Here is a 21376-nt window from a genome sequence, read left to right as displayed (position 1 = left end):
GCTCTTAACCGCTGAGCCATCTCTCCAGTCCTTTCCCAGAGTTCCTATCTGCTGGAAGTCTCGATTTTTCTTTCCTTCTTTGCTGTAGACCATCAGCTTTTTATTAAACTAATCAGAAGGTGAGAGACAGAGGGTTTACAAAATATAAATAATATGAATAATAATACTGGCACAGAAATCAGCATTTGAATAATACAAAGACCATCTTTACTACTGCACACAAAAAAATAATCCTAACAGAGATGACTTAGTGGTTGAGAGCACTGGCTGCCTACATGGCACTCACATCCATTTGTAACTACAGTTCCAGGAGATCTGGCATCCCATGCAACCATACATGAAGGCAAAACCAGTAATGAACATAAACAAATCTTTAAAACAAAACACCTTGTACTTGATGTAGCTACCTGCAACTCTTAATTCCAAGGGATCCAGTCACTCACTTGGCCTCCTTGGACATATGCATTCCATACAAACACATACATACAGGTTTAAGGAAAATAAAAAGGATCAGGTACCATGTGCTGGGAATAGAACAGCATACAGGCAGAAATCTTGTTTTGTTTTGTTTTATTTTTGAGATAGGGTCTTTTGATTATGTAGCTCTGGTGGGCCTGGGACTTCCTAGACCAGGCTGGCCTTGAAATCACAGAGATTCATCTGCCTCTGCCTCCTGAATGCTGGGATTAAAAGCATGTGCAACCATGCCTGGTTTATAGCAGCTTATTTTAGGAGTCTGGAGACTGAGTTAAAAAAAAAAAAAAAAAAGCCAGTTATAAGCCAGGCATGGTGGTACATGATAATTCCAGTACTTGGGCAAAGGCAGGGAGATCTGAGGCCAGCCTGGTCTAAATGTGAATTCCGGGACAGCCAGGACTACATAGAGAAACCCTGCCTCATAAACCCAAAACTCCAGATACAGAAAGTGTTAAACTGAAGAGTTACAGCAGGGTACGTGATGGATGGCTACTGGAAGACCAGTTTAGGTCACATTTAGGGTACAGAAATATCTGAATGGCAAGAGTGTGGGTCTGTGTGTTCTGTCTGGGTAGTGGGTGCAAAAGGCTTGTGTAGATGGGATAGTTAGAAAATGAGAGTGAAAATGAGCTTAGACAGGTAGTTTTCACTAGGGTAGAAGTGACTGAAGTGTTTTCTTACTTTAAAAATTCCACTGTGTGCAGAGAAAGTCATTTGGATTATGGAATGGAGACCGGGGTATTGAAAATGATTATAGAATCTGGGAAACGTTGAGTTGTTTGCAGAAGAGTGTGTTAGTTCAGGTTAAGTTGGAAGCAGCAATGGAGAACAGTATACTGTTCTGATAATTGAGGACATTTTACAGACATTTAATTCTTTTATTTCAAGCTTGCCTTGGAACGTCAGAAAACTGCAGAGAAAGAGCGATTATTTTTAGTTTATGCTAAGCAATGGTGGAGAGAGTATTTGCAAATTCGACCCTCACACAATTCACGGCTGGTCAAGATTTTTGCCCAGGTTTGTAAAACATGTTTGGAAAGTTTTATTCTTATCTTTGAAATGTAGTGCTGTAAATATTTAATTTACATTTGTAAAATACACTCATTTGACAAATGAAAGTTTATTTCTAAAACAGTTATCTTTTATTGGTAGGGTGGTGGCATAACAGTTTTTGTTAACTTGGAATATTTCTTTTCACAATTAAGATTGATTAAACATTTGGATGTTTATGGCTTATATGTATTGTTGGTTTTTTTTAAAAAATGGAAAACAAGGGGGCTGGAGATGGCTCAGTGGTTAAGAGCACTGACTGCTCTTCCAGAGGTTCTGCGTTCAATTCTCAGCATCCATGTGATGGCTCACAACCCTCTGTGATGGGATCTGATGCCCTCTTCTGTTGTATCTGAAGAGAGTGATAGTATAAAATAATGTATAAAATAAATCTTTAAAAAAATTGAAAACAAAAAAACATGAAGTACCGTTTGCACGGCTCGGTGAGTAAAGCTGACAACCCTGGAGCTCATACAAGGGAAGGGAAGAACCAACTTCAAACTATCAAACTAGCCTCTGACCTTCACACATGCGCGGGGGCATATGCCTGGTCACACACACCATTTACACACAGTAGTAAAAATAATACATAAAATATTTAAGAAAATAGTAGTAAGTGCAAAAATTGTGTATAATCACTGTTTCTAAGCCAGTGACAAGAAATGTTTAACTGCTAATTTCAACTACAAATGAAACCTTGACTTCAGTGCAGTTTCATGTCAATTAACATATTAACTTACAAGTGCATTTAATACAGCTGGCCTGCCTATGTTGTAGCTTAGAAACACAATACACTAAGGAATATCTGTTGTTTGCCTTTGTGATCAGGTGACACACTGGAGCTGTGGCTGCTTAGCTTCAAAGATAGTATACACCACATATTACTAGTCTAGAAATCAAAATTTAAAGTATAGTTTCTACTGAATATATATAGATATTGCTTCTGAGGAATAGATCAAATAGTTTATATATATTCACCTTCTATATACAGTGTTAGATTTTTTTTGACATTAAGTATTTTAGATGTTGTCTTAGTTAGGGTTTCTGTTGCTGTGAAAAGATACCATGACCACAGCAGCTCTTATAAAGGAAACATTTAATTGGAGCAGGCTTACAGTTTTAGAAGTTTATTCTGTTAGTGTCATGATGGGGAAACATGGAAGCATGCAGGCTGGAGAGGGAGCCCAAGAAGTCTACATCGACAGGCAGCAGGAAGAGAGTGCTACATTGGACCTGGCTTGAATACCTGAGTCTCAGGCACACACTTCCTCTACCAATGCCACACCTACTCAACAAGGCCATGCTTGCTTATAGTGCTACTCCCTATGAGCCTATGGGCCCATTTTCTTTCAAACAATTACAGATGTATACATTCATGCATATCCTACACTCCCTAATCATTGGGACAAACTACAGATGGCCTTATTTCTAGATAAGGATCTTAGAGTCCTAAGTTAGCTGTTATTGGGAGGGAGAAAAATTGCTTCTTAACTTTCCATAGTGGTGTCCTTATTAAGGATGGGATTACATTGGAGAAATAATATATCGTTGGTTCTAAAAACTGAGCAGTACTATTTCTGTTGCCTAAGTTAGGTTTTATTTCATCAGAACATTTTATTCGTCTCCAGAGTTTTAAATTTTAAATGGCTCCTTCACTTTGCTGTATTAGCAGTCATAAAGTTAAGAAAATTGTCAGCTTTTATACTTTACTACTAATTCTAAAATCATGGTATAGTAGGTAATTGTCAGAGAGCTGTATACTTAGTTGTCTTTCAGCACAGTTGTTAAGCTGTATCCTAGTCTCAGGACATAGTAGCACACACCTTTACAATCCCAGCACTTGAGAGGGAGAGGGAGGCAGATCTATGAATTCAAGGCCAAATAGCTCTACATAGTTCCAAGCCAGCCAAAACTATACCTGGTGAGACCCTGTCTCCAAAAAAAAAAAGCATCCTGTATTTAGAATATATGACATTTTTTAAAAATGTTTTTCAAATTTTACTTTCAATGGACTTGAGAGTTAGTTAACAATTTTTTTTAATCAATCAGTTAAAAAATATTCTGTGTGGCAATATAAAAGAATACCTCAACTTAGATTTAGATCTCATTCTCTTCCCTTATCAGCTGACTTGCTTTTTTTTTTAATTAATTAATTTATTTTATGTCTGTGAGTACACTGTCTTCAGACACACCAGAAGAGGGCATCAGATCCCATTACAGATGGTTGTGAGCCACCATGTGGTTGTTGGGAATTGAACTCAAGATCTCTGCAAGAGCAGTCAGTGCTCTTAACCACTGAGCCATCTATCTCTCCAGCCCCTGGCTCTCTTTTCAGAGTAGTTCTTAACTCCTACAGGCTTTGGAGTCAGACAGCTAAGGTTTTAAAAACCCTGGCTCCAGTGCATGCCTTTAACCCCAGCACTTGGAAGAAGAGGCTCTCTGAATTTAAGGCCAGCCTGTTCTATAGAAGAACTTTTAGGACAATCAGGGCTACACTAATATAAACCCTGTCTGGAAAAACAAAACAAAGCCCTGACTCCATTATATAAGAGCTATTGTTAGTTTCATTTATGAAGGAGAATAAAATAGACTTCATAAGAATGTAAGTGCCAGGTAGTGATAGTGCACAGCTTTAGTCCCAGCACCTGGGAGGCAAAAGCAGGTGGATCTTTGTGAGTTTGAGGCCAGCCTGGTCTATAGTGCAAGGACAGCCAAGGCTACACAGAGAAACTTAAAAGGTACAGTAGCCTAGTGCTAGATGAAGTGGCATCCAGGATTATCTACAGAATAATAGAAAGATTGACTTAGAATTGAAATTGGTACTTCCAGAGATTAACTTGTTGTTATGATGTTTCCCCTTCTTCTTCTAGGATGAGAATGGGATAAATAGACCGGTTTGCTCCTATGTTAAGCCACTTCGAGCTGGACGACTTCTGGATACTCCGAGGCAAGCGGCTCGGTTTGTTAATGTCCTTGGTTATGAACGAGCCCCTGTTATTGGAGGAGGTGGCAAGCAGGAACAGTGGTGCACTCTGCTGGCTTTTCTCTGTAGAAACAAGGTATCATAAACATGTAACATAGTAATATTTACTCTCAATTCTTTTTCATTTTTATCATATTTATAAAAGAATTTCCTTGAAAATGTACATATTATCAACTTGAACAAGTCAAAATCTTACCACCCTTACCTGTAATGTTTACACATGAGCACTTAAAACTTACCATCTTTATTTTTGTTGGAATTTCTTATTTAATAGAATGTTCTTTCATTGAGATAGAGACTCAAAGTCATAGAGCTGAATGTGTGGCTCATGCTTCTAATCCCAGAACTTGGGAGACTGCCAAAAGAACATGGGTTCAAGGTCAGTCTGGATAACAGAAAGCTCCTGGCTGGCCTGTGCTATATATCCAGATCTTATCTCTAATACCAAACATCTGGGTGTGGTGGTGCTTGGAGGCTGAGGCAAGTGGCCAACTTAGTGTATGTGACAAGCTCCAGAGCAGCCAGGGTAAAAAACAGAACAAAAGTCTATAAACAAAGATTATAAGAAAAGTTCTTGAATTTTATGGATGCACTTTTCTTTTAACACAATTATATTTAACATATATAAGTTACACTTATATTATAACTAGTATAAGTTTGCTATTAAACTTTGTAAGAAACTTGTATTTACTTTTATATTTTTATTTTATGTTTATTTGTGTTTTGCCTGCATGTTTGTCAGTGCACAACATACATGTAGTACCTATGGAGTTGCAGAGGATTGCAAGCTACCATGTGGTGCTAGGAAACCCAGGTCATCTGGAAGTTCTCTTAACTGCGGAGCCATCTCTCTAGCTCCTGATACTAAACTTTTAGTGATTTCAGTACTTGAACTTCAGATAGGGGGTGTTTTCTAATCTTCTAACAGTGGTGCTAATATAGCGAACAAATAGGATTTTACTGTCAGTGAAACAGGAAAAGTCACACTGCTTTCACCTGCTGCTGGTTTGTTAATACTGCTGTTCTAATTTTGTCTGGCATTATATATATAAAAAGTAGAATCATAAAGGACAGCTCATACAGTAGAAGAAACTTTTGAGTGACAGGTTGATTCATCACTTGGAAAGGGTGTGTGTGTGTGTGTGTGTGTGTGTGTGTGTGTGTGTGTGTGTGGTGTTGTGGTATTTTTGAGACAGGGTCTCTGTGTAGTTCCAGCCATCCTAGAACTTTCTCTCTCTGTGTGTAGACCAGGCTGGCTTTGAATTCACAGAGATCCACCTGCCTCTGCCCCCAAGTGCTGAGACTATAAGATGTGCACCACTACTTACTCCTAGATCCCCAAACAAGAAACTCAGCAAATGCATGCTTTCTACCCACCTTAGTTCTAAGGATTTCCAAATTTATGACTTAAACTTTAGTATGTACCCAAAAGACAAAACAAAACAAACAACATTGTAGCTCATAAAAATCTTGATTTCACAGAAACTCTCAAGTGAATTTTATGTACTAATGTTTGCCCAATCCATGTAGTTTAGTAACTGCAAATACTTAATAACAGCAACATACTAAAAACATTTAGATGGATTCTTAAATCCCATAAACAAAAGGTTTGGTCCTGACTTTGTGATTATTTTGAGGTAGATTTACATATGCAAAACTCACTAAACTAGTGTGAAATCCCTTAAAATTCACATAGTAAGTTAAAAGGAGAGGGTATTAAGACTCTGCCTACATCCTCCTGGGAACTAGCAGTTAAAATATTGAGCAAATAGGGCTGGAGAAATGGCTCAGCAGTTAAGAGCACTGGCTGAGAACCTGGGTTTAATTCCCAGCACCCACATGGCAGCTCACAACTGTCTATAACTGCAGTTCCAGAGGATCTAGAACTCACACAGATGTATATGCAAACAAAATATCAGTGTACATGAAAGTAAATCCATTAAGAAAAGTTTGAGTAAGTTATAACTCTTAGAGTTGGTAAATTTTGTGCCAGCCACTGTGGTCATATGATTAACCCAGAGTAATTATTCTTATAAAAATGTTGCATTATGAAAGTCATCAAATAGAACTAAAATCCAACATAGAATAGACAGGCATAGTGACTCACCCCTTAAACCCTGCACTTATGAGGCAGAAGCAGGTATGTTGCTTTGAATTAGATAGCCCAGTATGGTCTTCATAGTGAATTCCAGGACAGACTGAGCTATGAAGAGAGTCTGGGGCTGGAGAGATGGCTCAGCGGTTAAGAGCACTGAATGTTCTTCCAGAGGTCCTGATTTCAATTCCCAGCAACTACATGGTGGCTCACAACCATCTGTAGTGAGATCTGATGCCCTCTTCTGTATATGAAGACAGCTACGGTGTACTCATACATATAAAATGAATAAATAATTATTTAAAAAGAAAAGAGACTCTGTCTTGAAAAACAAAAACCAACCAACCAAACATATCCAATTTATATATATAAATTCATTAATTTTTCTAAATCCAATAATGAAAGTAGTTGTAATTAACTAAATACACAATAGCTAAGATCCAAACTGGGATTAGATACCCCACTGTGCTTAGCCTAAACTGTAGTAATTTATAAGCAAAATGACTTGCTGGAGGACTGCTTGCTACACTTAAAACTCAAAGGACTTGGTGGTACTTAAAAGTAGGTAGTAAAGTTCTACTTATATATTTAAACTTCTAAATTTTCTAGTACAATAGGAACAACACGTTTTAAACATTTTATCTGAATAAGCAATTGTTTTGTAAAGCAAGTAATCACTCAGTTCAGTTTTATTTCTGTTATGGTGCTGTAATGGCACAGAAGAAGGGAGAATGGTTACAGTCCGTCACAGCTAGGTGTCAAGGCAACAGGAACTTACACTCATAGCACACCCACAGTCAAACAGAGAGAATGAATGCCAGCAGGCTTAGCGCTCAGCTAGCTGTAGTTGTAGACAGGCCAGGCAGGTTACAGTCTTCTACAGCTTGCTGTGCAAAATTGGTGCTTCTGATTTTCTGGTACCACTTTCTGAAGCACTTCATGTAACTTTTGGTATTGTGCCATCCTGTGCATAGCATCCAGATGTTGCCTGCCCTTAGTGGACAATGCAGAGTGGACATCAAGTCTTAAATAAAAAGCACATTTTAAAGTAGAACCTTGAAAATTATTTAAATATTAAAATGGTTCTATTGTGTGACTATTATTACATTAAAAATGCAACTAATAATTTCCTAATTTATTATCTTTTGTAATTTTATTCATTATACATATTTTTCATAATTTATAGGTAATATATAGATAAAATTTCATCTTGTTTTATTTATGCTAAGAACACTTTTTCTATTGAATTCATAGGTTTTTAAATTTTATTTTATGTATGTGAGTACTCCATTTTCATGTACACCAGAAGATTCCATACAGATTATAATCCTCCCTGTGGTTGCCAGGAATTGAACTCAGGACCTCTGGGAAAGTAGACAGTGTTCTTAACCACTGAGCCATTTGTCTGTCCTGGAACTTGCTCTGTAGACCAGGTTTGCTTTGAATTCATAAGCGATTCTTCTGACTCTGCCTCCCCAGTGCTGGGACTTAAGGCATGAGCCCCTATACCTAGTTTGCTTTGACTTTTTGATATTATAAATGAACTTATGCATTAACAAATTTTACTTTGCATAAATCTCAGGAAGAAAACATACTGGCTCTAAAAGTTTTTATAAAACATTATAATAAGGGTATAGCTTGGTGGGAGAGCAGTCTTGGGTTCAGTTTACATCACTGGAAAAAAAAAAAAGAGGGAGTGGGGTGGGAAGGAAGTTACAACCATAGAACCAGAAATAAAATTTTGAGGGAAAGAAGTACTATCATTAATTTTGCATGTAGCCTATAATAATCTTATACTTAAAATATCTGTCTGTCTAAACACAACTGATATATGCCAATATGTGTCCAGAGATGAATTTGAACTTCTGGTCTACCTCCTGAGTGCTGGGCTTCCACACATGTACATCTTGGGCTGCTTGTGGTGTTGGAGACCTGACTTTGTGCATTCAAGGCACTCACTGTACTCTGATCTACACCCCAGTCCCCAGTTTATACCATGTTTACATTATAGAACTAGTATGATAAGGGATGGGCATGGAGGCATTCCTGTCATCAAGCAGTCTGGCAGAGACAGATCACTGCAAATTGAAGGCTAGTCCTTGCCATATAGTGAGAGCCTCCATGAAACAGTAACACAACAAAGAAAATCTGGAGCATAAAGGGAAACATAAAACTCACCCTAAAATAAACATTTCATCATTTTATTCTTTTAATCATTTTACCTATCTTAGAAGTACATATAAATACTGTTGAACTTGTTTGCTTAATTTGAGCACTTTTTATTTATTTACATTTCCAGCTGAAACATTCTTCAGCTTGATAAAGGGGATCCTTTATCTTGTAAGTCTTTCTTGTAAATTAGTCTTCACATTAGCATATTTTCTTGTTTCAGATTAACACTGGATTAATGATTAAAGTTGAAGTTTTTTTTTTAAATTTAGGTATTTAATACAACTATAAATACTAATTTTACTTGACTGTACTTTCTAGGGTGATTGTGAAGACCACGCTAATCTGCTGTGCAGCCTTCTTCTTGGATATGGACTGGAGGCCTTTGTCTGTGTTGGGACCAAGGCCAAGGGGGCGCCTCATGCGTGGGTTATGACCTGTGGAACTGATGGGACCATCATGTTTTGGGAAAGTTTAACAGGGCACAGGTCAGTCAGCTAAGTTTACAAGGAGAGTATAATGCTGGGTTGGGGCCAATGACATGGTTCAGTGGGTAGACGCAAGCAGAGGGAGCTGGGTCCACACAGTTGTCCTCTGATTTCCAATGCATGCCATAGCATGTGAAAACTTAAGTAAAACACAGGTACATTTGTGGTGCTGGGGATCAAATCCAAGGTCCTGCAGTTTATCTGTCTGTCTGTCTGTCTCTCTCTCTCTCTCTCTCTCTCTCTCTCTATCTATCTATCTATCTATTCCAATTGATTTCTTCCTCTGTATGGGTTCTGAAGCACACACTCAGGTAGCAAGCATCTTTACACACTGAGCCTTCTTGAAATTGCAACAGCTTTTTTTGTTAGGATGGAACTCAGAAGTACATGTTTATAATCTTAGTTATTAGAGGCTTTGTGACATATGGTAGCTAAGTAAATGACTTTTAAGAGAGTACTGTGTACTTCTAAAATATTTATTATCATGATATTAGTTAAAAAAATATATATTGACTTTTAGTTTTATGTAATTGGCATACTCTTTTCTGGTGATTATTCCTAAGACTAAAAATGAGTTCAAGTTGAAAGTCATGGTTTAGTTTGTAAGTCTGAAGTGGGCACCAACTCTGTTGTTTCTTCCAGGATATTCTTTTTTATTTTTCCTTCATCTTGTGTTAAGCATTCAGTGGTGTAAAGAGGGCTGGGCTGCTTCCTTATTTTTCTAAGTTCTGTTTCTCCCTGGCTGATAATCACTTTGAATAGTCATGCCTAATATTATACAGGTAAATTATTTTAATTATGATACTCTCTGGGATAAACTTTCTTGATCTTCACTATAGACATAGAATATTTCCTTCCTTCCTTCCTTCCTTCCTTCCTTCCTTCCAGACAGGGTTTTTCTGTGTAGCCTTGGCTTTCCTGGAACTTGTTTTATAGATCAGGCTGGCCCTGCTCTGCCTCCCAAGTGCTGAGATTAATGGTGTTGTACTCTACTGCCACCCAGCTTAGAATACTGTCTGTTGTTAAAAATGGACGTTGGTTTCTGAAAGATGTGCTCTGTAGATCAGGCAGAGAAGTTGGGCTGGGGAGATGTGCAGTAGAGCGCTCTCTGTGCGGGCACGGACTCACATCTTCAGAATTCACGCAGGAGCTGAAGTCAGTGCCTGTGCTTCAGAGCTGAGCGCTGGGTTCAGGGAAAGGCCTCATCTTCAAAAGAAAAGTGGATAGTGCTAGAGTCTCTAGCCTGCACACACTCAAGTGTGAGCAAGTGAGAGTAAGATAACTAACTGCCTTTAGGTTAAAACGCTCATCATTTCTTTTAGGTACATCCATAAGCCTACAAATCCTGACGGACCTCCACTTGCTGAACAGCCCAAACCACTGTACCCCTATCGAACCATCGGTTGTGTCTTCAATCATCAGATGTTCCTGGGAAACTGTCAACCCTCGGACGCAGTAGAGACCTGCATATTTGATTTGAATGATGAGTCCAAGTGGAAGCCCATGAGCGAAGAGGCAATTAAGTCTGTGTGTGCTCCAGGTGCTACTACATCTCTCCCTCCCTTCCCCCCTCTGTGTGCATCCACGATTGACGCCGCCGCCACGAGCAACGAGATCGAAATGCAGCTAAGGCTTCTGGTGTCGGAGCACAGAAAGGTAACAGATGAAAGCAGTTGTGGCGACATGCTCCCTCTTGTGTTTATTTTCTAAGTTTTGCTTTAAAATTATTTTTCATGTGTTATGATTATCTTGCTGGTAGGTATGTGTACCACTTGCATGCCTGGTGCCCTGGGAGGTCACAAGAGTGCTCTGGGTCCCCTTGGGCTAGAGTTGTGATGACAAACTGCCATGTGGATGCTGGGAATGGAGCCTGGACCTTCTGCAAGAACAATAAGTGCACTTAACCAAAGAGCCAACTATCCATCCCACTTTTTCCCCCTTAAGTGTGTTCACTTAGGGCAAACGGTGAACAGAACTCACCCGTTATTTTAGCTCAAAAAATACAATTCTACCTTCATGAAGATTATAGTAGCAGAAGTCATGAGACATAGTTTTGAGACTTAAAAATGGCTAAGTCTGGGCTGGAAAGATAGGTTAGTGGCCGAGGATACTTTGTCTTCACAGAGGACTTGGGTTCAGATCCTGGCACCCACACCCAGTGGTGTTCAGCTTGTCACTCCAGTCTAGGGAATCTGACTGACACACTTCCTTCTAGAACTGGAGGATGCTGGGTTTGTTCACCTTCTACAGTCAGATTTAGCTCAGTCCTGCCCCCAGCTGCCCTGCTCTCTTGACTTGTTTCTGGGAATTGTTTTTCAATTTTTTATGTGAATGTAGTTTTGCCTACATGTATGTAAGTATGCCGGGTGTGTGCTTCATGCCTGAGGTCAAAAGGAGGCATTGGATTCCCAGAACTGGAATTAACAGTTATAAACCGCCATGTGAGTACCAGGGGTTGAAACCAGGTCTTCCACAAGCACCACAAGTACTCTAACCACTGAGTGACCTCTAGCCCTCTTCTGTTCCTTTTATTCCACATGGGTGGAGGTAAAATTATAGCTTCATTCTAGCTTTAGTTTTCATTCCTTTAATAATAGGATCAGATATCCTGTTTATTGGTCATGTAGATTACTTCATAGGGGCATTAGACAAGATACAGTGATTAAAGGGAAGAGATGGTTTTTATCTTATTATTTTTTTGTTTGTTTTTGCTTTTTGTTTGTTTGGTTTTTTGAGGTTTTGTTGTTGTTGTTGTTATTGTTTTTGAGACAGTCTCACTGTGTAGCTCTGGCAGGTCACTATGTAGACCAAGCTGGCCTTGAACTTTGAGAGCCTGCCTGTTCCTCTTAGTGCACCATCATGGATGCTGAGATTAACATATTCTAAACATAGCCTTAAACTGGGACTATAACTCAGTGGCAGAGTGTTTGTTTAGCAAGTACAGTCCCCAGTACCACACACACACACACACACACACACACACACACACACACACACACACACTATCAACCCCCAAACTTGACATTTGTCAAAAGAAACTCTAAGACTGAAGTCTTAGAGTATTACTTGTATTCATGACCAACAAGCGACTGAAATCCAAAATTTCTAGACAATGTTTGTTTCTAGTTTGCTTCTGGTGTTCCCACTTAAAATCCCCTTCTTGGATAAACTTTCCTTGTTTTCCTGACACCATCAGTGGCAAACTGGTTCATTGTATTCTCTGGGCTCCTGATCACTTATAGCTTTGGGCTCTAACATACTACTTACCTGTCAGCTCATGAAGCATTTATGTTTTCAGCATGGAGCTGGTGAGGAGAGCACTTAATTACACTGTTGGGAAGGAGAGTCCCTCCACGCTCTCTCCTTTCCTCATGTTGCCTGGTAACTTTCTTATCTATTGTTGTATTACAAATGAAGACTTTATTATACTATAAGCTCGTTTTTAACACAGTCCTGCAGTTTGACCATGGTTTTCTTTTTTTTTTTTAGAAAAATGCAAATTGAGGCATTCTTTTCTTTTTTAAGTTATTTATTTATTTTGTATGAGTACACTGTTGCTGTCTTCAGACACCAGAAGAGGGCTGATGCCATTACAGATGGTTGTGAGCCACCATATGGATGCTGGGAATTGAACTCAGGACCTCTGGAAGAGTAGTCAGTGCTCTTAACCACTGAGCCATCTTTCCAGCCTGACCATGGCTTTCTTATATTATTATGAAAATTCATATAATTTATGATTATTTGCCTGCATGTGTGTACTACATGCGTGCTTAGTGTCCACAAAGTTCAGAAGAGGGCTTCTGATTCTTGGAACTAGAGTTACAGATTGTTGTAAGCCTCAGTGTGGGTGCTAGGAATTGAATCCTGATACTCTACAATAGCAAGTGTTCTCAACTGTTGAGCCAACTTTTAGTCTTGTCTTTACCTCTTAATCTCTTACAGTGTTAAAAGCAGTGCCTTTTAGAGTAGCTGTTTTGGAAATTCTTGACGTTCCTTTAATCAGTTGATTTATTGACTTTGCCCTCTGCTTGGTTGACTTTATGCAGATTGTCTTACTAAGTTCTTGAGGGGGAAGCTGGCCTCACACTTTGTGTCACTGGGTTGAACTTCTGATCCTCCTGTCTCCACCTCTTGTGTGTTACAGTTACAGAATGCACCTTGCACCTAGTTTTATGCTGGAGATTGAACCCAGGGCTCCATTCCTTACCAACCAATCTAAGCAAATCTGACCTAAAAATCTGTTGATGTTATATCTTCCATATTAGGATGATTCTGTAAATTCTGTCTAATGAGTAGTTAGTTATACTTCTGAGCCTTAATTAAGTACTCTCCTTACTTATCACCATGCTGAACATACTAAATGCTTTATGCGCTGATGGACAAAGTATGTTACAGCAGTTATTATATTCTGTTTCTTAGAAGTAACTTATTTTATTTCTGCTTAATGACTAAGAGGAAATTGAGAAATTAGGACAGCTTTAAAAAAGTCTCTTCAGGCAGGTGTGGTAGCACATAGCTTTCATCCTAGCTCTTAGGAGGCCGAGGCAGGCAGATCTCTAGAGGACAGTCTAGTACATACTGAGTTCCAGGACAGCTAGGGCTATTGTAGAAGATACTCTGTCATAGAGAGAGAGAGTTTCAGGCCTGCCAGGACTATATGGTGAGACTATGAACCTATCTAAAAATGAACACAAATCTGTTCTTGCCAGGTATGGTGATACATGTCTGCAATCCTAGCACTCAGGAGACGGGGGCAGAACCATTTCAAGATGGAGGCCATCCTTGATGGCTGGATAGGACTATGTAGTTACACACATACGTATCTTGAGTTGGGTGTGAGGCACATGTCTAATCCCAGCACTTGGAACTTGGAGGCAGGAAATCAAGAACATACTCAGCATCTCACCTGGTTGATACCAGACTGGACTGGATGAAACTCTGTCTGAAAGCAACAAAAATAAATAAACAAGGCTAAGGCAGTAGGATTGCAAGGTCTGTGCCCATCTAGGCCATGGTCAGAGACCCTGCCCAAAAACAAGAAGCACATGTGTATGGAATTGGTCTTTAAAATATTGACGTTTCACATTTTAACTGCTGTAGGACCTTGGCCTCACGACTGTTTGGGAAGACCAGCTCTCCTATCTCTTATCTCCAGCTTTGGCTTCATATGAATTTGAGCGAACAACAAGCATATCTGCAGGCAATGAAGAGTTTCAGGATGCCGTAAGGAGGGCTGTGCCTGACGGCCACACATTCAAAGGGTTCCCAATCCATTTTGTGTACAGAAATGCAAGGCGTGCATTTGCCACTTGTCTTCGGTAAGGATTTTATCAATTCGTAGTTTAAAAATTTGTTAGTTCATAGATATTTTCGTATTAAGACTCTAGAAAGCAATCAATCTGATAATTGCTAGGTGTGACAACATATATACACAGGAGCTTCTACAGTGACTTTCTCCTTAAATACTTTCTTTTTATATAGGTCTCCTTTTTGTGAAGAAATAATCTGTTGTCGTGGAGACCAGGTGCGACTGGCAGTTCGTGTTCGAGTGTTTACCTACCCTGAGTCTGCATGTGCTGTTTGGATCATGTTTGCTTGTAAATATCGCTCAGTATTATAGGACTAACATTTCCTAAGAATTATTCCTGTGTTTTATTAGAAGGTTTCTTAATTTAAAATCAGCCTTTTGGATGCCATTGTTTTGTATAGTTCTGACTGGTAATGTTTTAAAATATCATGTATGTACTTAAAAATTAAGGATAAAAATTTGTATTGAATTTATTATGAATTAAGTGTATGATAATAAATGATACTTTGTTTTGAGGGACTCATTAGTTTAAATGTGAATGTAAGATCTGCTACTTTGCATTAGTTATTAAAGAGATCTGTCTAATGGTTTAAGCCATAGTTAAATTGAAATGATCATTATTTTTCGTAAATGAAATATTATTTTACACGAATTAGGAGAAATTAACCTCATAATAGTTTATTTATTACATAGATGAAGATATATTTTGCTAAATTATCATTTTTGTGTGATACTAGGGACATATGAAGCTTTCCAGAAGTCTATGTGAAGACTTTGATGTAAGCATAGAAAAAAGCTAGGTGAGGTGGTACACACTTTTAATTCCACAAGAGGCCAGCCTAGTCTACATAACAAGTTTCGGGCCAGTCAGAGCTACACAGTGAGAACCTGACTCCAAAACACAAATAACAAAAAAGGGAATCTTGTAACAAAAAGGTATAAATGTTAATAACAAATCTCACATGAATATGCAGTATGTGAATAATTTATGGATATTATTAAAATTAATTGAGCACTTTAGAAATACTACACTTCATTGTTACAATACTGGTTGCTCTTTATTTTTTGTTGTGATAAAAACATCAGCCTATTCCCAGGCTGTGGTGGTGCACACCTTTAATTCCAGCACTAGGGAGGCAGAAACAGATCTCTGTGAGGTTAAGGCCAGCCTTATCAACAGAGCTAGTTCCTGGACAGCCACGGATACACAGAGAACCCTGCCTCAAAAATCAAACAAAGAAACAAAAACCAATAAAAAAACAGATCACCCTACATGTGATTAATGTCATTGAAAATTTTGATTTCCTATAAGTAGCTAATGATACATGTTTTGACTGTCTATTCTGTGTTCCTGTGTAGAGGGTTGTTTTGTTTTGGTGATACTAGGAATCAGATCAAGGGCTTCCCACATGCTAGGCAAACACTATCACTGAGCTACACCCACAGTGTCTCAACTATGTATCTATGGCTGGCCCGGAACTCACAGAAATTTGCTTGTCTCTGTGTGCAGTTTCTTAGTTTAGTTGCATTATCCATTGGTCTTCTTAAGAAATAAGTGTATGCCAGTTCACTATCCAATTATTTATTCTTTCATTACTTGTTGCAAATAAAATAATTTTATTTATTTATTTATTTATGGATGTCTAACTTTTTTATATTGACTTTGTGTGTGTGTGTGTGTGTGTGTATGTGTGTGTGTGTGCACCTGCACACATGTGCTTGTACATGTGAATGTATGTCAAAGAATTTGTAGAAATCAAGCCAACTTTTGGGAGTAGGCTCTGTTTTTCATACTTTGTGGGGTCTGGAGATTGGACTCAGGTCACCAGTCTTGCCAGCAAGTAAGTGCCTTCACCCCCTGAGCCATCTCACTGTCCTAAAAATTATTTTTTGGGATTAAAATGTAAAGATGCTGTCTTAGTCGGGGTTTCTATTTCTCACATATCATCATGACCAAGAAGCAAGTTGGGGAGGAAAGGGTTTATTCAGCTTACACTGTTCACACTGCTGTTCATCACCAAAGGAAGTCAGGACTGGAACTCAAGCAGGTCAGAAAGCAGGAGCTGATGCAGAGGCCATGGAGGGATGTTACTTACTGGCTTTCTTCCCCTGGCTTGCTCAGCTTGCTTTCTTATAGAACCCAGGACCACAAACCCAGGGATGGCACCACCCACAATGGTCTGGACCCTCCCTCCTTGATCCCTAGTTGAGAAAATGCCTGACAGCTGATTGTACAGGCCTTTCATCCCAACACTTGGGAGGCAGAGGCAGGCAGATCTTGGTGAGTTTGAGGCCTGCCTGGTCTGCAGGAGTTCCAGGACAGCCAGGGCTACAGAGAAACGTGTACAAAAACAGAAAGACAAACAAAACCCCCTAAAGATGCTAGATATTGTAAAACTTTAAAAATTACAGTGACTATTTATGATATAATATTTTTAGAAGTCAAAATATTATATTCTCTTCATTTTCATCTCTTGTAACACTGACAGGACTTTAGAGGAGTAATCTGTTACTATAATTATACGTAAATCCATCGACAGAAAGGTGCTTGTAGTTTTCAGCTTTTGAGATAAACTGAGGCGTATGCAAAGAAGCTGGATGTATTAAGATCAGAGCTGTTTTGTGACTAGGTTGGCCCTCTCTGTCTTCCTATAGAGTAGCACATGTATTTCAGCATGCTTGTTATAAATTCTAAAATAAATGTGCTTGTGGATAATACTCTTTAAAGGTGATCTATTTAATACAGTTAATTCATCGATCAGTAAAACTCTCGTGCTAATAATTTTGTGTTTGTGTCTCAGTCACATTTCCTGTTGCTGTGATAGAGTACCATGATGAAAGCAGCTTAAGGGAGAAAGAAAGAGCTTATTTTGGCTCCCAGTTGGTTGCACTCAGTCATAGTGGTAGAGTTTGAACCAGTTGGTCATATTCTATCCACAGGCAAGAAACAGAGGGATCCCAAGCCCAGGGCATGGTGTCACTTTCCAAGCAAGATAGTCCCTGAATGGCATGCCCAGAGACTGACCTGATTTCAGTGACCCGCACAGGTGTGCCCCAAGGTTTTTCTCCTAGGTGGTGACCCAGATTTTGTCTATCAACCATCAGAATGTTCCTTTGGATCTTCATTTTGGTTTGGTTTTTTGAGACAGGGCTTCTCTGTGTCACCCTGGCTGTCCTGGAACACACTCTATAGACCAGGCTGGCCTTGACCTCAGAGATCTGCCTGCCTCTGCCTCCCGAGTGCTGAGATTAAAGGTTTGTTTGATCCATCACCAACAGGCTTGTGTATTCTTTATAATGATATTTGATTTATAGTTGACACATGACGAATACATTAGAAACCCATTTTCCTATGAATTAACAAAGTTTGAGCCAAATGAAACTTTATATTTATAAAATTATTTTTATGCATGTATGTGTGCATGCTTGCCTGCAGTGTTTACCATGTGCATGCAGTGCTATCAGGTCAGGCGAGAGTGTTCTTAGAAATACAAAAGACTTTAATGTTAAAAAAAAAAAAGCAATATATCTTTTTTCTTTTGTGGTTCATGGTTATGATTGAAGAATTTGTTGCCAAATCCCTAAGTTTCTCCCTTAGTCTTAACTCCTTGGAAAAAAGTATTTGATCATAGATGTACATGTTTTCCCCCCTTGAGTCTTTTTTTTTTTTTTTAAAGAACAATTCCGTTTATGTATCCCTGGGATTGTTGGCCTGGGATTCATCAAATAGACCAGACTGGCTTGGAACTTGCTTTGGTCCCAAGTGCTAGGATTACAGGTGTGTACCACCATGCCTACTTTTTTTTTGAGGCAGGGTCTCACTACAGCCAGGTTAGCATTTAATTGATTCTTGTAGCTAAGGGTGACTGAATTTTTGATCTTTGAGTCTGACTCTTAAGTCCTGGGATTGCAGATGCATGCCACCACACCCAGTTGTAAGCAGAGGTAGAGATCAAACCTAGAGCCTGGTGCACGCTAGGCAAGCACTCTACCAAACTCACCTGCAAACCTAGCACACACTACACATTTTGATTACTATTTTGGAAAGTGGGTTCACAACTTCCTCCCCAAGATCATTTATGTTATTCTGGGTACTTTGAAAATTCCCTATTAATTTTAGACCTAGATTTTCAGTAGTTGGGGTGGGGAAGGTAGGGTAACCTGGAAAGAGTGGGTGATTTGGGGGCAGTGCTGATTTTCATGGTTATAGCTTCTTCCATTCTTAAACTTTCAACTGGTCTGTCTTTGAATCTCAATAACGTCTTATGCTGAAGATATAGTAGTTGAATTTTCTTAAAATCCAGTTGAAAGTTGTGTGTTTTAAAGGGATGGTTAAATAGATTCACATTAGGCTCAGTGGTAGAGCACATGCTTAGCATGTGGAAAGCTATGTGCTAAATTCCCAGTAAGTTTCTCAAAAAAAAAAAAAAAAAATTCTTGGGCTGGAGAGATGGCTCAGTGGTTAGGAGTACTGACTGCTCTTCCAAAGGTCCTGAGTTCAAATCCCAGCAACCAGCCACATGATGGTTCACAACCATGTAATGGGATCTGACTCCCTCTTCTGCTGTGTCTGAAGACAATGACAGTGCACTCATATACATAAATCTTTAAAAGAATACATTCTCACTCATTCTGTGTTATTTATATTATGTATTACAGTTCTTTTCCTGGTGTAGTTGTATTTAGGTCTGCCTTTTTTCTTTTTGCCTAGTGCCTGTTTTTATTTTATTCTTCCTTTTCTACTTTATTGTTTTACAAAACCTTGGGTTTGCTTTGAGGTTTTGGTGTACTTGTGTCATGAGAACCCCACTGTGATACCACCTTTCTCAAGACAGACTTACCGTGTAGCCCAGATTGCTCTCAGACTTAAGGGCTGCCTGCTCAGCTTCCCCAGAGTGGGATTACTATGTGTGGGGGTACTATTACTATTACCATGTTCTATTTTTTTCTCTCCCTCATCCTCCCCACTTTTCCTACACTACTTCCTTTATTTTGTTAAGTAAATGTTCTGTTTGCTCACTCCTGAGCCATATTTCTAGCCCCATGTCTTTGATAAGAAGTATTTTCAGTATTATTTTGAGAATTTTTTTTTTTTTTAAAGACAATCTTTACTGTTCTGGAGCTAGCAGTGTAGACCAAACTGGCCTTGAACTCACAGAGATCTGCTTCTGCCTGGGATTAAAGGCATGCGCTACCATACCAGGCTTGAAACTGTCTTTAGTTGGATATGGTGGCTCACATGTGTAATCACAGCACTCCAAAGGTTGAGAAAGAATTGCTACCTTGAATGACATAACTTCAGGCTGTCTGAGCTCTAGAGTGAGACTATCTGAAAAAAAAAATGTAAATGATACATCTATCCTCTAAAGTATGTATAGAAGAGAGTCCAATCATTTAATTGGTACTTGTATTTGTGTGTATGTGTATACACTTATGTGTGTCTGTATACGTACATTTTAGTGCTCGTGCACATGTCTACACATATGCATGTGGAGGCCAGAGGTGGAGACCAAACTCAGGGCCTCTGCAATAGCAACAAGTGCTCTTAACTTTTGAGCTGTGTCCAGCCCAAGACAACAGTTTGAAATAGTAAGTTAGCCTGCATGATAATTCATGATTGTTTTAGAGAGATGGAGCCATGTCAACCACATGGAAGGTAATTACCATGGGACATGACTTGTGACAAAGCCCAAATTTACAAAAACTAACCGAGAGGATGGCCTTATTTGGCCATCTTTGGTGTTTTAAAATAGCAAGTTTAAACAACCATATTGGTCTTTTCCTATTTTCTTAGACTTGATAGGAGGAGGGTTGAGCAACAGAGAAAAGCAAGTGGTCAGGAGGCCTGGGCTCCATTCCCACCCTCTCACTCCCAGCCCTCCATTTTGTCCTGTGACTGTAAGTGGGAATAATAACTCACCCTTCAATTTTTATAACTGGAGAAGGAGTGAATTTCAAAGTCACTATTATATATATATATATATATATATATATATATATATATATATATATATATGTAATTGTTGACATTGGAAATCGAGGTTACAACATGAAAAAAAACCACTTGTATTTTTCCTCCCTTTGGTGTACTTTTCTAGGTGAATGTGCCTCTTAGGAGCATTGGTCTGGGACTGGCTGAGGTAAGCTCGGGCTGCACAGACAGTCAGTCTGTGCTCCCCAAAGGCCTCGGAGCAGCTCAGCCTGCATCGTGTCCAGAGCATCAAGCACGAAGTACATTTATTCTACAAAAATGATAAGTAAATAGAAGAAGAAATTCCAAGGATACTATTTTCAAAATAAACAAATAAAATCAAGGAAAACTGAAATCATATTCCGAGTTGCACCCTTTAGTTTCACTGATCTCCCGATACTTTGAAAATATCTTGAATGTTGGATTGTTTGGACATTATATAAAGTCACTTTTAGAAACCCAAATTATAGAGTTTTTTTTTTTTTTTTAAGATGGTAGAGGAAATATACCAAACCAAAGGCATTTGAATTTTGGAGACTGAATAGATAGTGGTAAGCAGGAAGCTGCCCACAATGGTACAGGATTCCAGGGACAGGATTTCGGGGACTCGGTGAGGAGCGCGTGCCCTCAGCAGCTGAGCTGTTTGTCTCGAGACTTGTCCGAACTGCAAGATACTGAACATCCTACAGCAAGTGTCCTGTGCTCAGCGCCTGGCTGAGGAGACGAATATTAGAAAATGGACATGACTTTAGGGAGTTCCCTCCTCCTCGTTCTGTGTAGAGAGGAATATCAGTGTTCTGTCATCTTGCTTCAACAGAATTACCTGTATGCTCAC

The 21376-nt window shown here is 39.0% G+C and overlaps 1 protein-coding gene across 2 annotated transcripts in view; it reads left to right on the top strand.

Moving 5' to 3' along the window:
• The window catches only part of CEP76 (centrosomal protein 76), a gene marked incomplete at its 3' end in the record, with an annotated part of 30886 nt that extends 10062 nt beyond the window's left edge, over window positions 1–20824 (top strand). Inside the window, exons 7-13 of one of the 2 annotated variants that reach the window (XM_080920454.1) lie at window positions 1366–1494; window positions 4398–4586; window positions 9096–9262; window positions 10585–10918; window positions 14363–14580; window positions 14744–14786; window positions 20669–20824. In XM_080920454.1, coding sequence (XP_080776580.1) covers window positions 1366–1494; window positions 4398–4586; window positions 9096–9262; window positions 10585–10918; window positions 14363–14580; window positions 14744–14786; window positions 20669–20824 — 1236 coding nt within the window. Of the gene's footprint in view, window positions 1–1365; window positions 1495–4397; window positions 4587–9095; window positions 9263–10584; window positions 10919–14362; window positions 14581–14743; window positions 16086–20668 lie in introns of those variants that run through there. The other variant, XM_080920455.1, reaches the window with a different exon arrangement.
• Between the last annotated feature and the right edge of the window lie 552 nt (window positions 20825–21376).

This window comes from Micromys minutus (assembly GCF_963924665.1).
Source record: "Micromys minutus genome assembly, chromosome: 8".
In the NCBI taxonomy this organism is placed as follows: Eukaryota; Metazoa; Chordata; class Mammalia; order Rodentia; family Muridae; genus Micromys; species Micromys minutus.
The sequence above is the reverse complement of the archived record's forward strand: the minus strand, read 5'-3'. Positions and strand labels throughout refer to the sequence as shown.